General features: G+C 54.9%; 2 protein-coding genes across 4 annotated transcripts; one reads left to right on the top strand and one right to left on the bottom strand.

Annotated features, from left to right (window-relative positions):
* Nucleotides 1-504: 504 nt before the first annotated feature.
* On the bottom strand, nt 505-5,960 carry LOC120978635 (protein ABHD14A-like). Its single transcript, XM_040406889.1, has 4 exons — nt 5,713-5,960; nt 5,515-5,631; nt 1,323-1,558; nt 505-1,128 (listed from the first exon to the last, which is right to left on the bottom strand). The coding sequence occupies exons 1-4, from the start codon at nt 5,943-5,945 to the stop codon at nt 1,028-1,030; spliced, it is 687 nt and encodes a 228-aa protein (XP_040262823.1). The 5' UTR covers nt 5,946-5,960; the 3' UTR covers nt 505-1,027.
* Nucleotides 5,787-22,309, top strand: LOC120978638 (protein ABHD14B-like). Of its 3 annotated transcripts, none has more exons than XM_040406895.1 (4): nt 5,787-5,879; nt 17,676-17,901; nt 21,415-21,656; nt 21,990-22,309. In XM_040406895.1, exons 2-4 carry the CDS (start codon nt 17,694-17,696, stop codon nt 22,170-22,172), a joined length of 633 nt encoding a protein of 210 aa, XP_040262829.1. In that variant the 5' UTR covers nt 5,787-5,879; nt 17,676-17,693; the 3' UTR covers nt 22,173-22,309. The 3 variants fall into 3 exon arrangements, with proteins under 3 accessions (XP_040262829.1, XP_040262827.1, XP_040262826.1); XM_040406893.1 differs by lacking the exon at nt 5,787-5,879 and adding an exon at nt 15,780-15,894; XM_040406892.1 differs by lacking the exon at nt 5,787-5,879 and adding an exon at nt 15,813-15,927.
* Nucleotides 22,310-22,721: the final 412 nt, after the last annotated feature.

Here is a 22,721-nt window from a genome sequence, read left to right as displayed (position 1 = left end):
GGCTGTATAATCTGTATGTAGTGAGCTCCCTCTAGTGGTGGCTGTATATTCTGTATGTAGTGAGCTCCCCCTAGTGGTGGCTGTATAATCTGTATGTAGTGAGCTCCTTCTAGTGGTGGCTGTATATTCTGTATGTAGTGAGCTCCCTCTAGTGGTGGCTGTATAATCTGTATGTAGGTGAAGCTCCCTCTAGAGGTGACTGATATTTCTGTATGTAGGAGGCTCCCCCTAGTGGTGGCTGTATAATCTGTATAAGTGAGCTCCCTCTAGTGGTGGGCTCTAAATCTGTATGAAGTGAAGCTCCCTCTAGTGGAGGCGTGTAAATCTGTATGTGTAGTGAGCTCCCTCTAGTGGTGGCTGTATGATCTGTATGTAGTGAGCTCCCCCTAGTGGTGGCTGTATAATCTGTATGTAGTGAGCTCCTTCTAGTGGTGGCTGTATATTCTGTATGTAGTGAGCTCCCCCTAGTGGTGGCTGTATAATCTGTATGTAGTGAGCTCTCTTTAGTGGTCGCTGTATAATCTGTATGTAGTGAGCTCCCCCTAGTGGTGACTGTATATTCTGTATGTAGTGAGCTCTCTTTAGTGGTCGCTGTTGTTACTGCTTGTCTATGCAGGAGATTTGGAGCTCTGTATCGGGGAAACAAGTCCTTCTGTAATGATACATTATCAAACTAATCAGTGCAGAACATGGGAAGTGACATTCGCCGTTTCCTTTAGTTGGGTTTTGAGGTCTCCATTTTGTCAGCGCCATGAATAGATTTAGGACACTGCTGGAGGAATCCCCACCCTAATTATTCCCCACTGCACCCACTTACCTCTCCTTTCATACAATGGTTCACTAGTCATAGTCCTGGTTGCACACCTGCCTCTTGTCACAGGTGTCTATGAGCAGAAGGTGCCGAGTCCTTCACCTGAGGAGATCTTCCTGCGGTCAGTCTGATAGGGATTATAGTTTGCTGAGGAACATGAGCAGAGCTGTGTGGAACTCCTCCGGTCTGTCCATGTAGCACGCGTGCCCGGCTCCTTTAAGGGGGCTCAGCGTGCGGTTCGGCAGGTGCCGCAGGCTCTCTAGTGATTGGCTGCCCAGGTTCATGTCTTCTGTGCCGAATACGATGAGGGTGGGGACCTGCCAGCAATGAGGACATGGTGAAGTACCAATTTGGGAAGGTTATTGGGGGGGTCACAGCTGATGGCAATGTCTGGGATGGTCACAGCTCTGCCCCCTGTTATTAATATCACTGAACTCATCCTGTATTATTATATCTACACTTAAAGGAGAACTCCACCTGCACTGCTGACCGGGCCCCGGGCCCCACGCACCTGGATCTGCTGGTACTGCTGCGGTTTGAAGCTCTTTGTCCCCACAGGAGCAACTGGCACGAAGCCCCTCAGGCGGTCGGGGTGCTGCAGGAGGAGCGGTACGGAGAAGAGGCCGCTCATGGACGGACTGATGATGACCGGCTGACGTGTGCCCAGCGCCTCCATGACGTGGAGGAGATACCCAGTGCGGCCCTTCTCTGAAGACATGGGCTGAGCTTGTAGGGACTCGCCGTATCCTAGGGATCAGGGAGCAGATATTCAAGACGAGGAGCGTGCGCCCCTATATAGCCCGCAGTACGCGGAGCGCGCGCCCCCATATAGCCCGCAGTACGCGGAGCGCGCGCCCCTATATAGCCCGCAGTACGAGAAGCGTGCGCCCCTATATAGCCCGCAGTACGCAGAGCGTGCGCCCCTATATAGCCCGCAGTACGCGGAGCGCGCGCCCCTATATAGCCCGCAGTACGAGAAGCGTGCGCCCCTATATAGCCCGCAGTACGAGAAGCGTGCGCCCCTATATATCCCGCAGTACGCGGAGCGTGCGCCCCTATATAGCCCGCAGTACGAGGAGCGCCTGTCCCTATATATCCCGCAGTACACGGAGCGCGCGCCCCTATATATCCCGCAGTACGAGGAGCGCCTGTCCCTATATATCCCGCAGTACACGGAGCGCGCGCCCCTATATATCCCGCAGTACACGGAGCGTGCGCCCCTATATATCCCACAGGACATGCAGGGGCTCGGTCGTCCGCTGTGGTACCTGGTAAGTCGATGGCCCGCAGTACGCGGAGCGTGCGCCCCTATATAGCCCGCAGTACGCGGAGCGTACGCCCTCATATATCCCGCCGTACGAGGAGCGTGCGCCCCTATATAGCCCGCAGTACGCAGAGCGTGCGCCCCTATATAGCCCGCAGTACGCAGAGCGTGCGCCCCTATATAGCCCGCAGTACGCAGAGCGTGCGCCCCTATATAGCCCGCAGTACGCAGAGCGTGCGCCCCTATATAGCCCGCAGTACGCAGAGCGTTCGCCCCTATATAGCCCGCAGTACGCAGAGCGTGCGCCCCTATATAGCCCGCAGTACGCAGAGCGCGCGCCCCTATATAGCCCGCAGTACGCAGAGCGCGCGCCCCTATATAGCCCGCAGTACGCGGAGCGTGCGCCCCTATATAGCCCGCAGTACGCGGAGCGTGCGCCCCTATATAGCCCGCAGTACGCGGAGCGCCTGTCCCTATATAGCCCGCAGTACGCGGAGCGTGCGCCCCTATATAGCCCGCAGTACGCGGAGCGTGCGCCCCTATATAGCCCGCAGTACGCGGAGCGTGCGCCCCTATATAGCCCGCAGTACGCAGAGCGCGCGCCCCTATATAGCCCGCAGTACGCGGAGCGCGCGCCCCTATATAGCCCGCAGTACGCGGAGCGCGCGCCCCTATATCCCGCAGGCCCGAGCTCTGCACCCAGGACATGCAGGGGCTCGGTCGTCCGCTGTGGTACCTGGTAAGTCGATGGCCCGCAGTACGCGGAGCGTGCGCCCCTATATAGCCCGCAGTACGCGGAGCGTACGCCCTCATATATCCCGCCGTACGAGGAGCGTGCGCCCCTATATAGCCCGCAGTACGCAGAGCGTGCGCCCCTATATAGCCCGCAGTACGCAGAGCGTGCGCCCCTATATAGCCCGCAGTACGCAGAGCGTGCGCCCCTATATAGCCCGCAGTACGCAGAGCGTGCGCCCCTATATAGCCCGCAGTACGCAGAGCGTTCGCCCCTATATAGCCCGCAGTACGCAGAGCGTGCGCCCCTATATAGCCCGCAGTACGCAGAGCGCGCGCCCCTATATAGCCCGCAGTACGCAGAGCGCGCGCCCCTATATAGACGCGGGAGCGTGCGCCCCTATATAGCCCGCAGTACGCGGAGCGGCCTGTCCCTATATAGCCCGCAGTACGCGGAGCGTGCGCCCCTATATAGCCCGCAGTTCGCGGAGCGTGCGCCCCTATATAGCCCGCAGTAACGCGGAGCGTGCGCCCCTATATAGCCCGCAGTACGCGGAGCGTGCGCCCTATATAGCCCGCAGTACGCGGAGCTGCGCGCCCCTATATAGCCCGCAGTACGCGGAGCGCGCGCCCCTATATAGCCCGCAGTACGCGGAGCGCGCGCCCCCCTATATCCCGCAGGCCCGAGCTCGGCACCCAGGACATGCAGGGGCTCGGTCGTCCGCTGTGGTACCTGGTAAGTCGATGGCCCGCAGTACGCGGAGCGTGCGCCCCCTATATAGCCGCAGTACGCGGTGCGTGCGCCCCTAATATAGCCCGCAGTACGCGAGCGTGCGCCCCTATATAGCCCGCAGTACGCGGAGCGTGCGCCCCTATATAGCCCGCAGTACGCGGAGCGTGCGCCCCTATATAGCCCGCAGTACGCGGAGCGTGCGCCCCTATATAGCCCGCAGTACGCGGAGCGCCTGTCCCTATATAGCCCGCAGTACGCGGAGCGTGCGCCCCTATATAGCCCGCAGTACGCGGAGCGCGCGCCCCTATATATCCCGCAGTACGAGGAGCGCCTGTCCCTATATAGCCCGTAGTACGCGGAGCGCCTGTCCCTATATAGCCCGCAGTACGCGGAGCGCGCGCCAATATATAGCCCGCAGTACGCGGAGCGTGCGCCCCTATATAGCCCGCAGTACGCGGAGCGCGCGCCCCTATATATCCCGCAGTACGAGGAGCGCCTGTCCCTATATAGCCCGTAGTACGCGGAGCGCCTGTCCCTATATAGCCCGCAGTACGCGGAGCGCGCGCCCCTATATAGCCCGCAGTACACGGAGCGCGCGCCCCTATATAGCCCGCAGTACGAGGAGCGCGCGCCCCTATATAGCCCGCAGTACGCAGAGCGTGCGCCCCTATATAGCCCGCAGTACGCAGAGCGCGCGCCCCTATATAGCCCGCAGTACGCGGAGCGCGCGCCCCTATATAGCCCGCAGTACGCGGAGCGTGCGCCCCTATATAGCCCGCAGTACGCGGAGCGTGCGCCCCTATATAGCCCGCAGTACGCGGAGCGCCTGTCCCTATATAGCCCGCAGTACGCGGAGCGTGCGCCCCTATATAGCCCGCAGTACGCGGAGCGTGCGCCCCTATATAGCCCGCAGTACGCGGAGCGTGCGCCCCTATATAGCCCGCAGTACGCGGAGCGCGCGCCCCTATATAGCCCGCAGTACGCGGAGCGCGCGCCCCTATATAGCCCGCAGTACGCGGAGCGCGCGCCCCTATATCCCGCAGGCCCGAGCTCGGCACCCAGGACATGCAGGGGCTCGGTCGTCCGCTGTGGTACCTGGTAAGTCGATGGCCCGCAGTACGCGGAGCGTGCGCCCCTATATAGCCCGCAGTACGCGGAGCGTGCGCCCCTATATAGCCCGCAGTACGCGGAGCGTGCGCCCCTATATAGCCCGCAGTACGCGGAGCGTGCGCCCCTATATAGCCCGCAGTACGCGGAGCGTGCGCCCCTATATAGCCCGCAGTACGCGGAGCGTGCGCCCCTATATAGCCCGCAGTACGCGGAGCGTGCGCCCCTATATAGCCCGCAGTACGCGGAGCGCCTGTCCCTATATAGCCCGCAGTACGCGGAGCGTGCGCCCCTATATAGCCCGCAGTACGCGGAGCGCGCGCCCCTATATATCCCGCAGTACGAGGAGCGCCTGTCCCTATATAGCCCGTAGTACGCGGAGCGCCTGTCCCTATATAGCCCGCAGTACGCGGAGCGCGCGCCCCTATATAGCCCGCAGTACACGGAGCGCGCGCCCCTATATAGCCCGCAGTACACGGAGCGCGCGCCCCTATATAGCCCGCAGTACGAGAAGCGTGCGCCCCTATATATCCCGCAGTACGCGGAGTGTGCGCCCCTATAGATGCCCAAGCAGTACACGGAGCGCGCGCCCCTATATATCCCGCAGGTACGCTGGAGCGTGCGCCCCTATATAGCCCGCAGTACGAGGAGCGCATGTCCCTATATATCCCGCAGTACACGGAGCGCGCGCCCCTATATATCCCGCAGTACACGGAGCGTGCGCCCTATATATTTATCCCGCAGTACACGGAGCGCGCGCCCCTACTATATCCCGTAGTACACGGAGGCGCGCGCCCTTATATAATCCCGCAGGCCCGAGCTCGGCACCCAGGACATGCCGGGGCTCGGTCGTCTCCGCTGTGGTACCTGGTAAGTCGTATGGCCACCGCCCGGTATCCGTGCTCGGACAGGATCTGCAGCGTCCCAGGTCCTCCCAGGTTTTTGAGGTGAAGGAGCGTCCATGCAGTAACAGCACGGGAACCTGAAAGATCAGTGACAACCAGACCCATGAGGTGTCAGTAGAAACTGCCTCGGATATAAACTCTAGAGCCGTGTCATGTGACCCCCGGTCCTAACCTTTCCAGGCTGCCCCTCGGCACGGCCTCCCGGTAGAAGGTGGGCCAGGCTCCGCTCAGGGTCGCCGTCCGCACGGTGACGTTCGTGCCGTCGGGGGGCTCGGCGCGGGCGGCCTCGGCCTCCTCCGGTTCGGGCCTCATGGAGGGGAGGAGCAGGTAGAGCAGGACGGAGACGGACAAGACCAGGACCAGGAGGACGAGCTTATGGCGGCCCAGACCCATGATCCTGAGGAACCATCACATGCAGGGGAGGATGGGAGTGATTGGTGCTGCTCCTCCTCTCACTGTGGACGGAAGGACAACCCCCAGCATGTGACTGAGGACGGACCGTGTATGGGGAGGTACTGTCAGGACTCTGTTCACACGGTGTAAAGCAATCCGCTTCTGCTGGGAGATCCGCGGTTCTTACACATCTGCTTCAGACTTGTTCTCACTGTGAAGGGTCTGCGGCTGCTCGTCCTCCTCTGTACAGATCCTGTGTGTCCAGCAGAGGGCAGTGCAGTGTCATTACCTGTGTGTCCACCAGAGGGCAGTGCAGTGCCATTACCTGTGTGTCCACCAGAGGGCAGTGCAGTGCCATTACCTGTGTGTACAGCAGAGGGCCAGTGCAGTGTCATTACCTGTGTGTCAGCAGAGGGCGGTGCTGTGTCATTACCTGTGTGTCCACCAGAGGGCGGTGCTGTGTCATTACATGTGTGTCCACCAGAGGGCAGTGCAGTGTCATTACCTGTGTGTCCAGCAGAGGGCAGTGCAGTGTCATTACCTGTGTGGTCCAGCAGAGGGCAGTGCTGTGTCATTACCTGTGTGTCCAGCAGAGGCAGTGCAGTATCATTACCTGTGTGTCCAGCAGAGGGCCGGTGCAGTGTCATTACCTGTGTGTCCAGCAGAGGGCGAGTGCAGTGTAATTACCTGTGTGTCCCACCAGAGGGCGGTGCAGTGTCATTACCTGTGTATCCACCATGTGACAGTGCAGTGACATTACCTGTGTGTCCAGCAGAGGGCAGTGCAGTGTCATTACCTGTGTGTCCAGCAGAGGGCAGTGCAGTGTCATTACCTGTGTGTCCAGCAGAGGGCGGTGCAGTGTCATTACCTGTGTGTCCAGCAGAGGGCAGTGCAGTGTCAATACCTGTGTGTCCAGCAGAGGGCAGTGCAGTGTCATTACCTGTGTGTCCAGCAGAGGGCAGTGCAGTGTCATTACCTGTGTGTCCAGCAGAGGGCAGTGCAGTGTCATTACCTGTGTGTCCAGCAGAGGGCAGTGCAGTGCCATTACCTGTGTGTCCAGCAGAGGGCAGTGCAGTGTCATTACCTGTGTGTCCAGCAGAGGGCAGTGCAGTGTCATTACCTGTGTGTCCAGCAGAGGGCGGTGCAGTGTCATTACCTGTGTGTCCACCAGAGGGCAGTGCAGTGCCATTACCTGTGTGTCCACCAGAGGGCAGTGCAGTGCCATTACCTGTGTGTCCAGCAGAGGGCAGTGCAGTGTCATTACCTGTGTGTCCACCAGAGGGCAGTGCAGTGCCATTACCTGTGTGTCCACCAGAGGGCAGTGCAGTGCCATTACCTGTGTGTCCAGCAGAGGGCAGTGCAGTGTCATTACCTGTGTGTCCAGCAGAGGGCGGTGCTGTGTCATTACCTGTGTGTCCACCAGAGGGCGGTGCAGTGTCATTACCTGTGTGTCCACCAGAGGGCAGTGCAGTGTCATTACCTGTGTGTCCAGCAGAGGGCAGTGCAGTGTCATTACCTGTGTGTCCAGCAGAGGGCCAGTGCAGTGTCATTACCTGTGTGTCCAGCAGAGGGCAGGTGCAGTATCATTACCTGTGTGTCCAGCAGAGGGCGGTGCAGTGTCATTACCTGTGTGTCCTGCAGAGGGCGGTGCAGTGTCATTACCTGTGTGTCCACCAGAGGGCGGTGCAGTGTCATTACCTGTGTATCCACCATGTGACAGTGCAGTGACATTACCTGTGTGTCCAGCAGAGGGCAGTGCAGTGTCATTACCTTTGTGTCCAGCAGAGGGCAGTGCAGTGTCATTACCTGTGTGTCCAGCAGAGGGCGGTGCAGTGTCATTACCTGTGTGTCCAGCAGAGGGCAGTGCAGTGTCAATACCTGTGTGTCCAGCAGAGGGCAGTGCAGTGTCATTACCTGTGTGTCCAGCAGAGGGCAGTGCAGTGTCATTACCTGTGTGTCCAGCAGAGGGCAGTGCAGTGTCATTACCTGTGTGTGCAGCAGAGGGCAGTGCAGTGCCATTACCTGTGTGTCCAGCAGAGGGCAGTGCAGTGTCATTACCTGTGTGTCCAGCAGAGGGCAGTGCAGTGTCATTACCTGTGTGTCCAGCAGAGGGCGGTGCAGTGTCATTACCTGTGTGTCCACCAGAGGGCGGTGCAGTGTCATTACCTGTGTGTCCAGCAGAAGGCAGTGCAGTGTCATTACCTGTGTATCCACCATGTGACAGTGCAGTGTCATTACCTGTGTGTCCAGCAGAGGGCAGTGCAGTGTCATTACCTGTGTGTCCACCAGAGGGCAGTGCAGTGTCATTACCTGTGTGTCCACCAGAGGGCGGTGCAGTGTCTTTACCTGTGTGTCCAGCAGAGGGCAGGGCAGTGTCATTACCTGTGTGTCCAGCAGAGGGCAGTGCAGTGTCATTACCTGTGTGTCAGCAGAGGGCAGTGCAGTGTCATTACCCGTGTGTCCAGCAGAGGGTGGTGCACTGTCATTACCCGTGTGTCCCAGCAGAGGGTGGTGCAGTTGTCTTTACCTGTGTGTCCAGCAGAGGGCGGTGCAGTGTCATTACCTGTGTGTCCAGCAGAGGGCGGTGCAGTGTCATTACCTGTGTGTCCAGCAGAGGGCAGTGCAGTGTCATTACCTGTGTGTCCAGCAGAGGGCAGTGCAGTGTCATTACCTGTGTGTCCAGCAGAGGCAGTGCAGTGTCATTACTTGTGTGTCACCAGAGGGCAGTGCAGTGTCATTACCTGTGTGTCCAGCAGAGGGCAGTGCAGTGTCATTACCTGTGTGTCCAGCAGAGGGCAGTTGCAGTGTCATTACTTGTGTGTCACCAGAGGGCAGTGCAGTGTCATTACCTGTGTGTCCAGCAGAGGGCAGTGCAGTGTCATTACCTGTGTGTACCAGCAGAGGGCAGTGCAGTGTCATTACCTGTGTGTCCAGCAGAGGGCAGTGCAGTGTCAATACCTGTGTGTCCAGCAGAGGGCGGTGCAGTGTCATTACCTGTGTGTCAGCAGAGGGCGGTGCAGTGTCATTACCTGTGTGTCCAGCAGAGGGCGGTGCAGTGTCATTACCTGTGTGTCCAGCAGAGGGCGGTGCAGTGTCATTACCTGTGTGTCCAGCAGAGGGCGGTGCAGTGGTCATTACTGTGTGTCCAGCAGAGGGCGTGCAGTGTCATTACCTGTGTGTCCAGCAGAGGGCGGTGCAGTGTCATTACCTGTGTGTCCAGCAGAGGGCAGTGCAGTGTCTTACCTGTGTGTCCAGCAGAGGGCAGGGCAGTGTCATTACCTGTGTGTCCAGCAGAGGGCAGGGCAGTGTCATTACCTGTGTGTCCAGCAGAGGGCAGGGCAGTGTCATTAACCTGTGTGTCCAGCAGAGGGCAGGGCAGTGTCATTACCTGTGTGTCCAGCAGAGGGCAGTCAGGTCTTAACTGTGTGTCCAGCAGAGGGCAGTGCAGTGTCATTACCTGTGTGTCCACCAGAGGGCAGTGCAGTGTCATTACCTGTGTGTCCAGCAGTGTCATTACCTGTGTGTCCAGCAGAGGGCAGTGCAGTGTCTTACCTGTGTGTCCAGCAGAGGGCAGGGCAGTGTCATTACCTGTGTGTCCAGCAGAGGGCAGTGCAGTGTCTTACCTGTGTGTCCAGCAGAGGGCAGGGCAGTGTCATTACCTGTGTGTCCAGCAGAGGGCAGTGCAGTGTCTTACCTGTGTGTCCAGCAGAGGGCAGTGCAGTGTCATTACCTGTGTGTCCAGCAGAGGGCGGTGCAGTGTCATTACCTGTGTGTCCAGCAGAGGGCGGTGCAGTGTCATTACCTGTGTGTCCAGCAGAGGGCAGTGCAGTGTCTTACCTGTGTGTCCAGCAGAGGGCAGGGCAGTGTCATTACCTGTGTGTCCAGCAGAGGGCAGGGCAGTGTCATTACCTGTGTGTCCAGCAGAGGGCAGTGCAGTGTCTTAACTGTGTGTCCAGCAGAGGGCAGGGCAGTGCAGTGTCATTACCTGTGTGTCCACCAGAGGGCAGTGCAGTGTCATTACCTGTGTCCAGCAGTGTCATTACCTGTGTGTCCACCAGAGGGCAGTGCAGTGTCATTACCTGTGTGTCCAGCAGAGGGCAGTGCAGTGTCATTACCTGTGTGTCCAGCAGAGGGCGGTGCAGTGTCATTACCTGTGTGTCCACCAGAGGGCGGTGCAGTGTCATTACCTGTGTGTCCACCAGAGGGCAGTGCAGTGTCATTACCTGTGTGTCCAGCAGAGGGCAGTGCAGTGTCATTACCTGTGTGTCCAGCAGAGGGCAGTGCAGTGTCATTACCTGTGTGTCCAGCAGAGGGCAGTGCAGTATCATTACCTGTGTGTCCAGCAGAGGGCGGTGCAGTGTCATTACCTGTGTGTCCAGCAGAGGGCGGTGCAGTGTCATTACCTGTGTGTCCACCAGAGGGCGGTGCAGTGTCATTACCTGTGTATCCACCATGTGACAGTGCAGTGACATTACCTGTGTGTCCAGCAGAGGGCAGTGCAGTGTCATTACCTGTGTGTCCAGCAGAGGGCAGTGCAGTGTCATTACCTGTGTGTCCAGCAGAGGGCGGTGCAGTGTCATTACCTGTGTGTCCAGCAGAGGGCGGTGCAGTGTCATTACCTGTGTGTCCACCAGAGGGCGGTGCAGTGTCATTACCTGTGTGTCCAGCAGAAGGCAGTGCAGTGTCATTACCTGTGTATCCACCATGTGACAGTGCAGTGTCATTACCTGTGTGTCCAGCAGAGGGCAGTGCAGTGTCATTACCTGTGTGTCCACCAGAGGGCAGTGCAGTGTCATTACCTGTGTGTCCACCAGAGGGCGGTGCAGTGTCTTTACCTGTGTGTCCAGCAGAGGGCAGGGCAGTGCCATTACCTGTGTGTCCAGCAGAGGGCAGTGCAGTGTCATTACCTGTGTGTCCAGCAGAGGGCAGTGCAGTGTCATTACCCGTGTGTCCAGCAGAGGGCGGTGCACTGTCATTACCCGTGTGTCCAGCAGAGGGTGGTGCAGTGTCTTTACCTGTGTGTCCAGCAGAGGGCGGTGCAGTGTCATTACCTGTGTGTCCAGCAGAGGGCGGTGCAGTGTCATTACCTGTGTGTCCAGCAGAGGGCAGTGCAGTGTCAATACCTGTGTGTCCAGCAGAGGGCAGTGCAGTGTCAATACCTGTGTGTCCAGCAGAGGGCAGTGCAGTGTCATTACTTGTGTGTCCACCAGAGGGCAGTGCAGTGTCATTACCTGTGTGTCCAGCAGAGGGCAGTGCAGTGTCATTACCTGTGTGTCCAGCAGAGGGCAGTGCAGTGTCATTACCTGTGTGTCCAGCAGAGGGCAGTGCAGTGTCATTACCTGTGTGTCCAGCAGAGGGCAGTGCAGTGTCAATACCTGTGTGTCCAGCAGAGGGCGGTGCAGTGTCATTACCTGTGTGTCCAGCAGAGGGCGGTGCAGTGTCATTACCTGTGTGTCCAGCAGAGGGCGGTGCAGTGTCATTACCTGTGTGTCCAGCAGAGGGCGGTGCAGTGTCATTACCTGTGTGTCCAGCAGAGGGCGGGGCAGTGTCATTACCTGTGTGTCCAGCAGAGGGCGGTGCAGTGTCATTATCTGTGTGTCCAGCAGAGGGCGGTGCAGTGTCATTACCTGTGTGTCCGCAGAGGGCGGTGCAGTGTCTTTCCTGTGTGTCCAGCAGAGGGCAGGGCAGTGTCATTACCTGTGTGTCCAGCAGAGGGCAGGGCAGTGTCATTACCTGTGTGTCCAGCAGAGGGCAGGGCAGTGTCATTACCTGTGTGTCCAGCAGAGGGCAGGGCAGTGTCATTACCTGTGTGTCCAGCAGAGGGCAGTGCAGTGTCTTAACTGTGTGTCCAGCAGAGGGCAGTGCAGTGTCATTACCTGTGTGTCCACCAGAGGGCAGTGCAGTGTCATTACCTGTGTGTCCAGCAGTGTCATTACCTGTGTGTCCAGCAGAGGGCAGTGCAGTGTCTTACCTGTGTGTCCAGCAGAGGGCAGGGCAGTGTCATTACCTGTGTGTCCAGCAGAGGGCAGTGCAGTGTCTTACCTGTGTGTCCAGCAGAGGGCAGGGCAGTGTCATTACCTGTGTGTCCAGCAGAGGGCAGTGCAGTGTCTTACCTGTGTGTCCAGCAGAGGGCGGTGCAGTGTCATTACCTGTGTGTCCAGCAGAGGGCGGTGCAGTGTCATTACCTGTGTGTCCAGCAGAGGGCGGTGCAGTGTCATTACCTGTGTGTCCAGCAGAGGGCAGTGCAGTGTCTTACCTGTGTGTCCAGCAGAGGGCAGGGCAGTGTCATTACCTGTGTGTCCAGCAGAGGGCAGGGCAGTGTCATTACCTGTGTGTCCAGCAGAGGGCAGTGCAGTGTCTTACCTGTGTGTCCAGCAGAGGGCAGTGCAGTGTCATTACCTGTGTGTCCACCAGAGGGCAGTGCAGTGTCATTACCTGTGTCCAGCAGTGTCATTACCTGTGTGTCCACCAGAGGGCAGTGCAGTGTCATTACCTGTGTGTCCAGCAGAGGGCAGTGCAGTGTCATTACCTGTGTGTCCAGCAGAGGCCGGTGCAGTGTCATTGTGGCGAAAGCCACTTCGCCACGGTGTTTTTGAGGGGGCTGTTTGCCCGCCTCCTCCCCCTGGATTACGGCCCTTTAAGATACTTTTACTAACATTTAAACCCCTGAACCTATTCAAGTGAATTTTGGATAGGTTTGTCCCTAAGTTATACTGTTCAAATTGATGTAAGTTATATGTATGGACAATGTAAACTCACAAAGTTGTAACAATTTATAATAAGTGTAACTTGTCAGCTTGGGAGGAATATGCTGGGTGTGTTTCTATTGTGCCATTGTGTGTTTAAATGGTGATGTCTGTCCTGTTGTCTGCACATGTGTATTGGCGATCTCCCTTTGTCCTGAGAGATAATTGGATTGCTCCTCGGTTGTCTCCGGGACAGAGAGGAGGAAACCATGATGCATTGTGGGGATATGTTGTATCTGTCCTGTGTCGCAGTCTCCCTTCTGGTCCTCTGGGGGCGTGAACGATTGGTTGCTGTACTTACATTGTATGTGTTGTAAATTACTGATTGGTTGTATTTCAAAACCCTGTGGGCAGTACTATGTTTGTGGTTTATGAATAAAAGAGGCTGTACTTGAAGTACAGTCAGACCACTGCTTGACCTCAAAACGAAGTGCCGTCTCATTCTTGGGGGAATTGGATTGTGTGCTGATTGCCAGGAGTGTAAGCCGATTGTATGCTTTTCCTGTTCCGCGGTTTCCAGTGTTCGTGTAGTTTGCAGTTCGGCAAACTGGTGCTTGCAGTAGCTGCCTGTGCATGGAAAGGAGAATATTGTCGGAACAGAGTTGTGTGCTGAATGGTCCGTTACAATTGGTGGCAAGCAACGGGATCATTCTCACAGCCCAGAAGGACAGCTACAAGGCAACACCAGTTCCTGGATTACAAACTGAGGGCAACGCTAGTACCCGTACAGCGCCCCTATCTACAAAGGAACCAAAATCAGCAGAGCAAGCATGGAGCCCTGCTACACTCAGGAGGAGTTTGATAGAGAGGTTAATGGGGTGCTGTCTCTCTTGGGACCCAACCCTGCGGAGGGCCTCCTGCAGATCGTGAAGTGGAGGATCAGAGAGTACCTGCAGGCCATGGCAGCGGTAAACAGGGGGAGATACCCCAGCAGCCGAGCAAGTTCCCGGGAGCTGAAGATGCCGTCCTTGCTCCCCAGCGGCAGTGTGAGTTACAGGGAGATGAAGGTGCCGTCCTACCTCCCCAACAGCCGAGTATTGTATTGGGAGCAGAGACAACCGGTCTCTCTCTCCAGCGGCAGTGTGTACCCTTAGGAGAGGAGACAGTTGGTCCCTCTCCACAGCAGCCAAGTGATCCACAGGGAGCTGAAGGTGCTGTCCTCCCTCCCCAGCGGCAGTGTGTCCTGCAGGGAGCAGAGATAGTTGGTCTCTCTCCCCAGCAGCCAAGGGAGTCCCAGGGAGCTGAAGGTACCGTCATTACTCCCCAGTGGCAGTGTGAGTTACAGGGAGCTGAAGGTGCCATCCTCACTCCCCAGCGCCAGTGTGTATTCATGGGAGAAGAGACAGTCGGTCCTCTCCCCCAACAGGGACCAGAAGTACCGGAGGTCGCGGACCTCATAGACTGGTCCTGGGAGGACTCCCAGCAGGCAAGTGGAGATGGGACCGAAGTCTCTTTACCAGCCCTACAGGGATGCTGGGCAGTCGGCCCAGATCTCCAGCGGCAGTGTGAGTACCAGGAGGAGGAGGTAAGCGATCCCTACCCTCCACAGCTAACCCCTACCGAGGTACTGAGGTCAGTAGAGGAGTCGTTAGCTTCCTCTGACCCCCTCCCAGCAGAAGAGCTGGCATCTGGGCAGAGCGCCGCTGGCCTCTGCCCTAACTTTCCCTTTGTCACCGGGCAGGACTATACCCCGGTTGCTCCAGCGGAAGAGCTGGCAACTGGGCAGAGCACAGTTGGCCTCTGCCCTTCTTTGTCCCCTTGTCCCAGGCTTGTCTATCTGCAGGTCCCCCCAGCTGATGCGTTGGCACCAGGGCAGAGTACCGCTGGTCTCTGCTCACTCAGCGACCCACAAAGCCAAGAGACCAGTGCCCAACACAGCCATGTTGAAGCCATGGGACCGAAACAAGCTACAAAATTCCCCGGGTGCAGTAACCAAGTGTTGGGGGGGGGGGGGGGGGGGGGGACTGCACTGCAGATTGTATATTATTGTGGGGGAGCTGCCTTGTTGATTGTAATTTACTGTGGGTGGTTGACTCGACTAACTCAGGCACTGACCGACAGAAGGTCAGCTACCTGGTTAGTCTCCCCCCGAATGGGAAGATATGTGGCGAAAGCCACTTCGCCACGGTGTTTTTGAGGGGGCTGTTTGCCGGCCTCCTGCCCCTGGATTACGGCCCTTTAAGATACTTTTACTAACTTTTAAACCCCTGAACCTATTCAAGTGAATTTTGGATAGGTTTGTCCCTAAGTTATACTGTTTAAATTGATGTAAGTTATATGTATGGACAATGTAAACTCACAAAGTTGTAACAATTTATAATAAGTGTAACTTGTCAGCTTGGGAGGAATATGCGGGTGTGTTTCTATTGTGCCATTGTCCCATTGTGTGTTTAAATGGTGATGTCTGTCCTGTTGTATCCACATGTGTATTGGCGATCTCCCTTTGTCCTGAGAGATAATTGGATTGCTCCTCGGTTGTCTCCGGGACAGAGAGGAGGAAACCATGATGCATTGTGGGGATATGTTGTATCTGTCCTGTGTCGCAGTCTCCCTTCTGGTCCTCTGAGGGCGTGAACGATTGGTTGCTGTACTTACATTGTATGTGTTGTAAATTACTGATTGGTTGTATTTCAAAACCCTGTGGGCAGTACTATGTTTGTGGTTTATGAATAAAAGAGGCTGTATGCCCCAGGACAGTCAGTTCTGCTTGACCTCAAAACGAAGTGCCGTCTTATTCTTGGGGGAATTGGATTGTGTGCTGATTGCCAGGAGTATAAGCCGATTGTATGCTTTTCCTGTTCTGCGGTTTCCAGTGTTCATGTAGTTTGCAGTTCGGCAGACTGGTGCTTGCAGTAGCTGCCTGTGCATTGAAAGGAGGATATCGTCTGAACGGAGTTGTGTGCTGAACGGTCCGTTACAGTCATTACCTGTGTGTCCAGCAGAGGGCGGTGCAGTATCATTACCTGTATCCAGAGGGCAGTGCAGTGTCATTACCTGTGTGTCCAGCAGAGGGCAGTGCAGTGTCATTACCTGTGTGTCCACCAGAGGGCAGTGCAGTGTCATTACCTGTGTCCAGAGGGCAGTGCAGTGTCATTACCTGTGTGTCCACCAGAGGGCAGTGCTGAGCAGCTGTAAACCTTTCTTGGGCTCTTTGCTTCCTGTTCGCACTTTGCATTCTGGAAGTGTTGCCTTCGGGATACGAGGTAGGAGCCGCTGATCCTTCTCCTTACCGCTAGGTATGTGGGTGTCAGTACAGGGTCAGCTCTGCTGCATGCATCCTCTGTACCCACCTCTAACCCTATCTTACTCTATCTTCTATTTACCATAAGCAGAGAGGGAAGTAGAATCCTCAGCATGCACTCTGGGAGTTGTAGTTCCACAGGGGCTGGTTACAGGTTGCCCCTGCGTCTGATTCTAAACTCCACCGGGCTATGATGGGAGTTGTAGTCTGTGGCGTAATATCAGGTGATATCGCTGTCCTGAAATCTGATCCGGAGTCCAAAAAAAAAAAGTTTTAATCCTGACCCAAGAAACTGGCGCTCTGTATGAATGTGTATATGGCGGCCACATTGGTTGCCACCCAGCTTTCCCAGGTGTAGGCAGTAGATTAGGGGATGGTCAGCTCTGCCGCAGTCCTGGCGCCGTCTCTGCTTTCCTGGTGACACTTCACCCAGTGACGCCCATTTATCCTGCTGCGGTGTCACTGCCCCCAGGGGACGGGCACTCTCTGCTGCCCTACATGTCACCTGTACACACGGTATCCACACAGTGCACAGACACGCAGACAGTGTACAGACACGCAGACAGTGTACAGACACGCGCACAGTGTACAGACACGAAGACAGTGTACAGACACGCAGACAGTGTACTGACGCACGCACAGTGTACAGACACACGCACACTGTGTACAGACACACACACACGGTGTACAGACACACACACACGGTGTACAGACACACACACACGGTGTACAGACACACACACACAGTGCACAGACACGCGCGCACGCACAGTGCACAGACACACGCACTCACAGTGCACAGACACATGCACGCACACAGTGCACAGACACACACAGTGCACAGACACACACAGTGCACAGACACACACAGTGCACAGACACATGCATACCCTAGCATTCAGTATTGTATATCTTTTGGTACGCCGCTCCTGCGGTGACATCACGTAAGCCGCCGCTGTTTTTTGGACGGTTGCTTTTTATTGAGGCTGAGAAACGACAGGTTAATGACTTATGGAGGCAGCAGCGATGGAGGCGCGAGGCGTCATGTTACCTCTGCTCCGGGCTTGGACTTTTGCCCCCGTTTTTGTTGGTTTTTATTTTGCATTTAATCAAACAGTTAACGATAAAGACTCAGGTGGCGCCGCAGGAAGCATCAGCCCCGCCCCCCTCCTGGCCCCGCCCCCAACAGATGCAACAATGTTACTAGACAGGAATCTATGTATTAGGGCTCATGCACATGAGCTTTTTTTTGTTTTTTTTCCGTTTCCGTTCCATTTTTTGCGTTTTGTATACATATCGTATACAAAACCATTCATTTCAATGGATCCGGAAAAAAACAGAAGGTACGCCGTATGCCTTCCGTTTTTCTGTTCAAAGATAGAACATGTCTTATTATTGTCCGCATAACGGACAGGGATAGGACTGTTCTATCAGGGGCCAGCTGTTCCGTTCCACAAAAAATGGAATGCACACGGAAGTCATCCGTATTTGTTGCGGATCCGTTTTTTGTGGACTGCAAAATACTGAAAAGCCATACAGTCATGTGCATGAGCCCTTACTGTTTTAGCTCTGATGATCCTGAGCCTCCTGGTGCATGAACAAAATGCTAGAACTACAGTAAAGACTGAAACATGATCCTCTGTTCAGGCTGTCAGCAGAGATGAATGACAACCCCAGGCTCTGTAATGGCGGCTGTCAGTGGTTGTCACTCAGGTGAGAATGGTTGGCGCTGTTATTTCCCAGGTGACAGCGGCTGCAGACATGGCGGAGGTGCAGACTCAGGACGGCCACATCAGTGTTTCTGGCCAAAAGTTATTCTACCGTGAGGCAGTCCCAGCGCAGACCTCGTCCAAGCCGCCCGTCCTCCTGCTCCACGGCATCCGCTTCTCCTCCCAGACCTGGCTGGACCTCGGGACCCTCCACAAGCTAGCGGCCGCAGGACATCGCGCTGTCGCTATTGATCTGCCCGGTGAGTGCGGGACCCCCCATCATTCCCTAATCTGTCTTCACTGTCTTTTATTTAAAGAGGTTATCCAGGATTAGAAAACCATGAACAGCACCACACCTGTCCACAGGTTGTGTGAGGTATTACAGCTGCCATGGCAGGGAGAACCCATGGACCGAGGTGCTGCTGTATATGGAAGAAAGCAACCATGGTTTTAAAATCCTGGACAAACCCTTTAACTGTTCACCACATACAGATTATACAGCCACCACTAGAGGGCGCTCACTACATACAAATTATACTTCCACCACTAGGGGAAGCTCACTACATACAGCCACCACTAGAGGGAGCTCACTGCATACAGATTATACAGTCACCACTAGAGGGAGCTCACTACATACAGATTATACAGCCACCACTAGAGGGAGCTCACTACATACAGATTATACAGCCACCACTAGAGGGAGCTCACTACATACAGATTATACAGTCACCACTAGAGAGAGCTCACTACATACAGATCATACAGTCACCACTAGAGGGAGCTCACTACATACAGATTATACAGCCACCACTAGAGGGAGCTCAATACGTATAGATTTTACAGCCACCACTAGAGGGAGCTCACTACATACAGATTATACAGTCGCCACTAGGGGAGCTCACTACATACAGATTATACAGCCACCACTAGAGGGAGCTCACTACATACAGATTATACAGCCAGCACTAGAGGGAGCTCACTACATACAGATTATACAGCCACCACTAGAGGGAGCTCACTACATACAGATTATACAGCCACCACTAGAGGGAGCTCACTACATACAGATTATACAGTCACCACTAGGGGGAGCTCACTACATAAAGATTATACAGTCACCACTAAGGGCAGCCTTACTACATACAGATCATTCAGCCACCACTAGAAGGAGCTCACTACATACAGATTATACAGCCACCACTAGAGGGAGCTCACTACATACAGATTATACAGCCACCACTAGAGGGAGCTCACTACATACAGATTATACAGCCACCACTAGAGGGAGCTCACTACATACAGATTATACAGCCACCACTAGAGGGAGCTCACTACATACAGATTATACAGCCACCACTAGATGGAGCTCACTACATGCAGATTATACAGCCACCACTAGAGGGAGCTCACTACATACAGATATGTACAGTCACCACTAGAGGGAGCTCACTACATACAGATTATACAGCCACCACCAGGGGGAGCTCACTACATACATATTATACAGCCACCACTAGGGGGAGCTCACTACATACAGATTATACAGCCACCACTAGAGGGAGCTCACTACATACAAATTATACAGCCACCACTAGAGGGAGCTCACTACAAACAGATATGTACAGTCACCACTAGGGGAGCTCACTACATAAAGATTATACAGTCACCACTAAGGGCAGCCTTACTACATACAGATCATACAGCCACCACTAGAAGGAGCTCACTACATACAGATTATACAGCCACCACTAGAGGAAGCTCACTGTTTACAGATTATACAGCCACCACTAGGGGGAGCTCACTACATACAGATTATACAGCCACCACTAGAGGGAGCTCACTACATACAGATTATACAGCCACCACTAGAGGAAGCTCACTATTTACAGATTATACAGCCACCACTAGGGGGAGCTCACTACATACAGATTATACAGCCACCACTAGGGGGAGCTCACTACATACAGATTATACAGCCACCACTAGGGGGAGCTCACTACATACAGATTATACAGTCACCACTAGAGGGAGCTCACTACATACAGATTATACAGTCACCACTAGAGGGAGCTCACTACATACAGAATATACAGCTGCTGTGATAATATATGTTTCATGGTTATGTGTTGTGGTGTAACATGTTCACATATATATACAGTATGTATTTGTGTTCCCAGGCCAGCAGCCATTGATGAATTGGTTTAAGGCTGCATATAGGCCGAGATGTCGGCCTCATACCTGGGAAAGCAGCAGCCTGCTCCCCGGGGGTAGTCAGCACAGAGATGCTAAAGAGGATGGGCCCGTTTTCTGGTCACACTCGGGACAGGGGGCTGCAGACTCTCCAACACCTTGTGTCAGCATGGGGGCTTCCTAACCAAAGCATGAACCATAATCCGTAATCCTTCATAACTTGTTCAGGAGGGGGGCGGCTGTCCCCAAAATCTAGCTTATCATCTCTGGTATGATGGCGGCATCGCATGGACACCAGACATGGCGTATCAACTCGCCTTCATCTTCTTAAAATAAGGATCTCCTCTTCCGAGCGTCCTGGACGTGTCTCGTTTGATATGCTAGGACTCGGAACGATGAGATATAAATTATGAAGAAGGGCTGGGGTCTGTAGTTTCCCAGTTGCCCTGGTGAAGATATCTTTTTGATATTTTTTTACCTGTTACCTAGTTGGCCAGAGGGGCCGAGTCAGAGGTGGGAGGGAAAATCCCCCTCGGGCCCCCGGAGGAAAGGCGATCCCTGGATATTTGGGGGTCACAAAGTGGGAGATGCAATGGAATTGGTTTGTGCACCAGTCCTCTGCCCAAGTCTCCTGTTTAGTATCAGAACGTTCTTTGTTTTCTCCTTTTTATTTTTCCATTGTTTGCCATTTATGTCTCTTGTTAATAATTTTCTGTACCCAGTGCTGTCTATTTTTTATACATTAAACCTAAAAGTTTGAAGGTTTGTCCTGTTCGCTCCAGTCGGAGGCGGTATGTGGTTTTTCCGTGAGGCTTACCATCGTGTGGGTGTCTGCTTGCGAGTGGAACACTCAGGGGTGTCCTCTCGACCCTATAACGGACGGGTGGTGGCAGTGAAAGTTTTGTGTTAGTGCGTGGGTGGCGATCTATGCTCAAGTTACGGCCCGGCGTGAGGTGAATCGGCCTGAAGGGCTTGGACGTGGTGACGCGGTGGGCCGGTCTGGTCCCCTACACGTGACACCAGTCTACAGTAAACTCTTGAGCTCCCCCTTGTGGTGGCTCTAGGCAGACACTATTTCCTCCTTTAGTGCTATGCCAGGTATTCGGAGCTCTGTACCAATTAAAGGGGTGTTTCTGTTTCAGTTATCTCCTATATACAGGATTAGATCATGAGAATGGGGGCACTGCACCTCCTGCAGCCCCCTGAAATGAATGAGCGGCTGGTTGCGTGTGGGTGTGGCCGCGCCATTCTTTTGTATGCGACTTCCAGGGATAGCCTAATACGGGGATCCGGCCGCTCCGTTCATTTCAGAGGGGCTGCAGGGGTTACAGGGCCCACGTTCTCGTCCCACCGATCTGTTATTCCCTATTCTGTGTATGGGGGATAGCGCAATCTAACCAGAGTGCCCCTTTAAGTGAAGCTCCGATCGCTATAAAGATTTATTAAGAAATGAATCGGGGCAGGATTGTGGCCCCGGAAATGACCTGAAGATAGAAATGAGAACTTTCCCTTTATGCTTTAGTTACGACCCTGGACCTCGTGGTTGGCGCCTCTCATCCTCCATCCATGTTTTCTTCCTATAGGACTGGGATGTTCGGCAGATGCGAAGGCCCCCAGCTCAATAGGGGAACCAGCCCCTCCGGGCTTCATACAAGAAGTCCTGGAATCCCTAAAGATGGTCCCAGCCGCCATTATCAGCCCCTCCCTCAGCGGCATGTACTCGCTTCCCTTCGTCCTGAGCAACCCGCAGAATGTGGCTGCGTATGTGCCGGTCGCCCCCATCTGCACAGACAAGTTCTCCGCACAGGCTTACAGCCGCGTCCAGGTAACAACCAGATGGGTGCAGGCAGTGGGTTGTCAGATGTTGTAGAGTTTGCTTATCTTATACTCCAGTCACATCCAAAGCTTTTCTCTCTGCTGCTTAGGAGGGGACTGCAGAGACTTATTACCAGTCAAACCTGAGTCCCCTCTGTGGACGGCTCTGTTCTGGGGCCCGGTTTGGCTCCACAGCATTTTGCAGCATTGCATTGTGGGAGAGATAATGCCGACATCTCTTACAATGCATTGCAGCAGGACAAGCCCGACATCCCATAATCCAGTAGTATCCCTTTAAGGGGGGGTTCAGGGCAGTAACCATCTGGCCCCCTTTGCTCCGCAGTTTCCCGCCCTGATAGTTTACGGTGACGGCGATGAACAGTTAGGAGAAGTCTCGCTGGGAAACCTGAAGAACCTGCCCAACAGCCAAGTGTTCTGCATGAAGGGGGCGGGGCACGCCTGTTACCTGGACGACCCCGATTCCTGGCACCTCCGCCTCCTGGAGTTCCTCGGCAGCCTGAAATAAGAAGAATCGACTATTCCTCCTCCCTATCACCCCCCCCCCCCCCCCGTTTTATATAGAGCCGCTGATCAGACCGATCGCCGATCCTGCGGCACCGATCGCTACAAGCGCCGAGTGAAATAAAGAGATTGACACAATCCGTGTCCCGTGTGACATTTCTGAAGGCGTCTCCGGTTTATTATCTGTCATTATATCAGTGATGTCATCAGCAGGGGGCGGGGCTGTGACTACCTCTCAGACGGGATATACAGGCAGGTTGTCAGCAGTGATAGATGTTCCTGTAGTATAAGGGGTGTGGATGACAGGTCAGTATATCAGTGATGTCATCAGCAGGGGGCGGGGCTGTGACTACCTCTCAGACAGGATATACAGGCAGGTTGTCAGCAGTAATAGATGTTCCTGTAGTATAAGGTGTGTGATCTCATGTCTGATCACATGTCATTATATCAGTGATGTCATCAGCAGGGGGCGGGGCTGTGACTACCTCTCAGACAGGATATACAGGCAGGTTGTCAGCAGTAATAGATGTTCCTGTAGTATAAGGTGTGTGAT

Source organism: Bufo bufo, chromosome 9, assembly GCF_905171765.1.
Source record: "Bufo bufo chromosome 9, aBufBuf1.1, whole genome shotgun sequence".
NCBI classification, from domain to species: Eukaryota; Metazoa; Chordata; class Amphibia; order Anura; family Bufonidae; genus Bufo; species Bufo bufo.
This window is presented reverse-complemented; position numbering and strand designations above follow the sequence as displayed.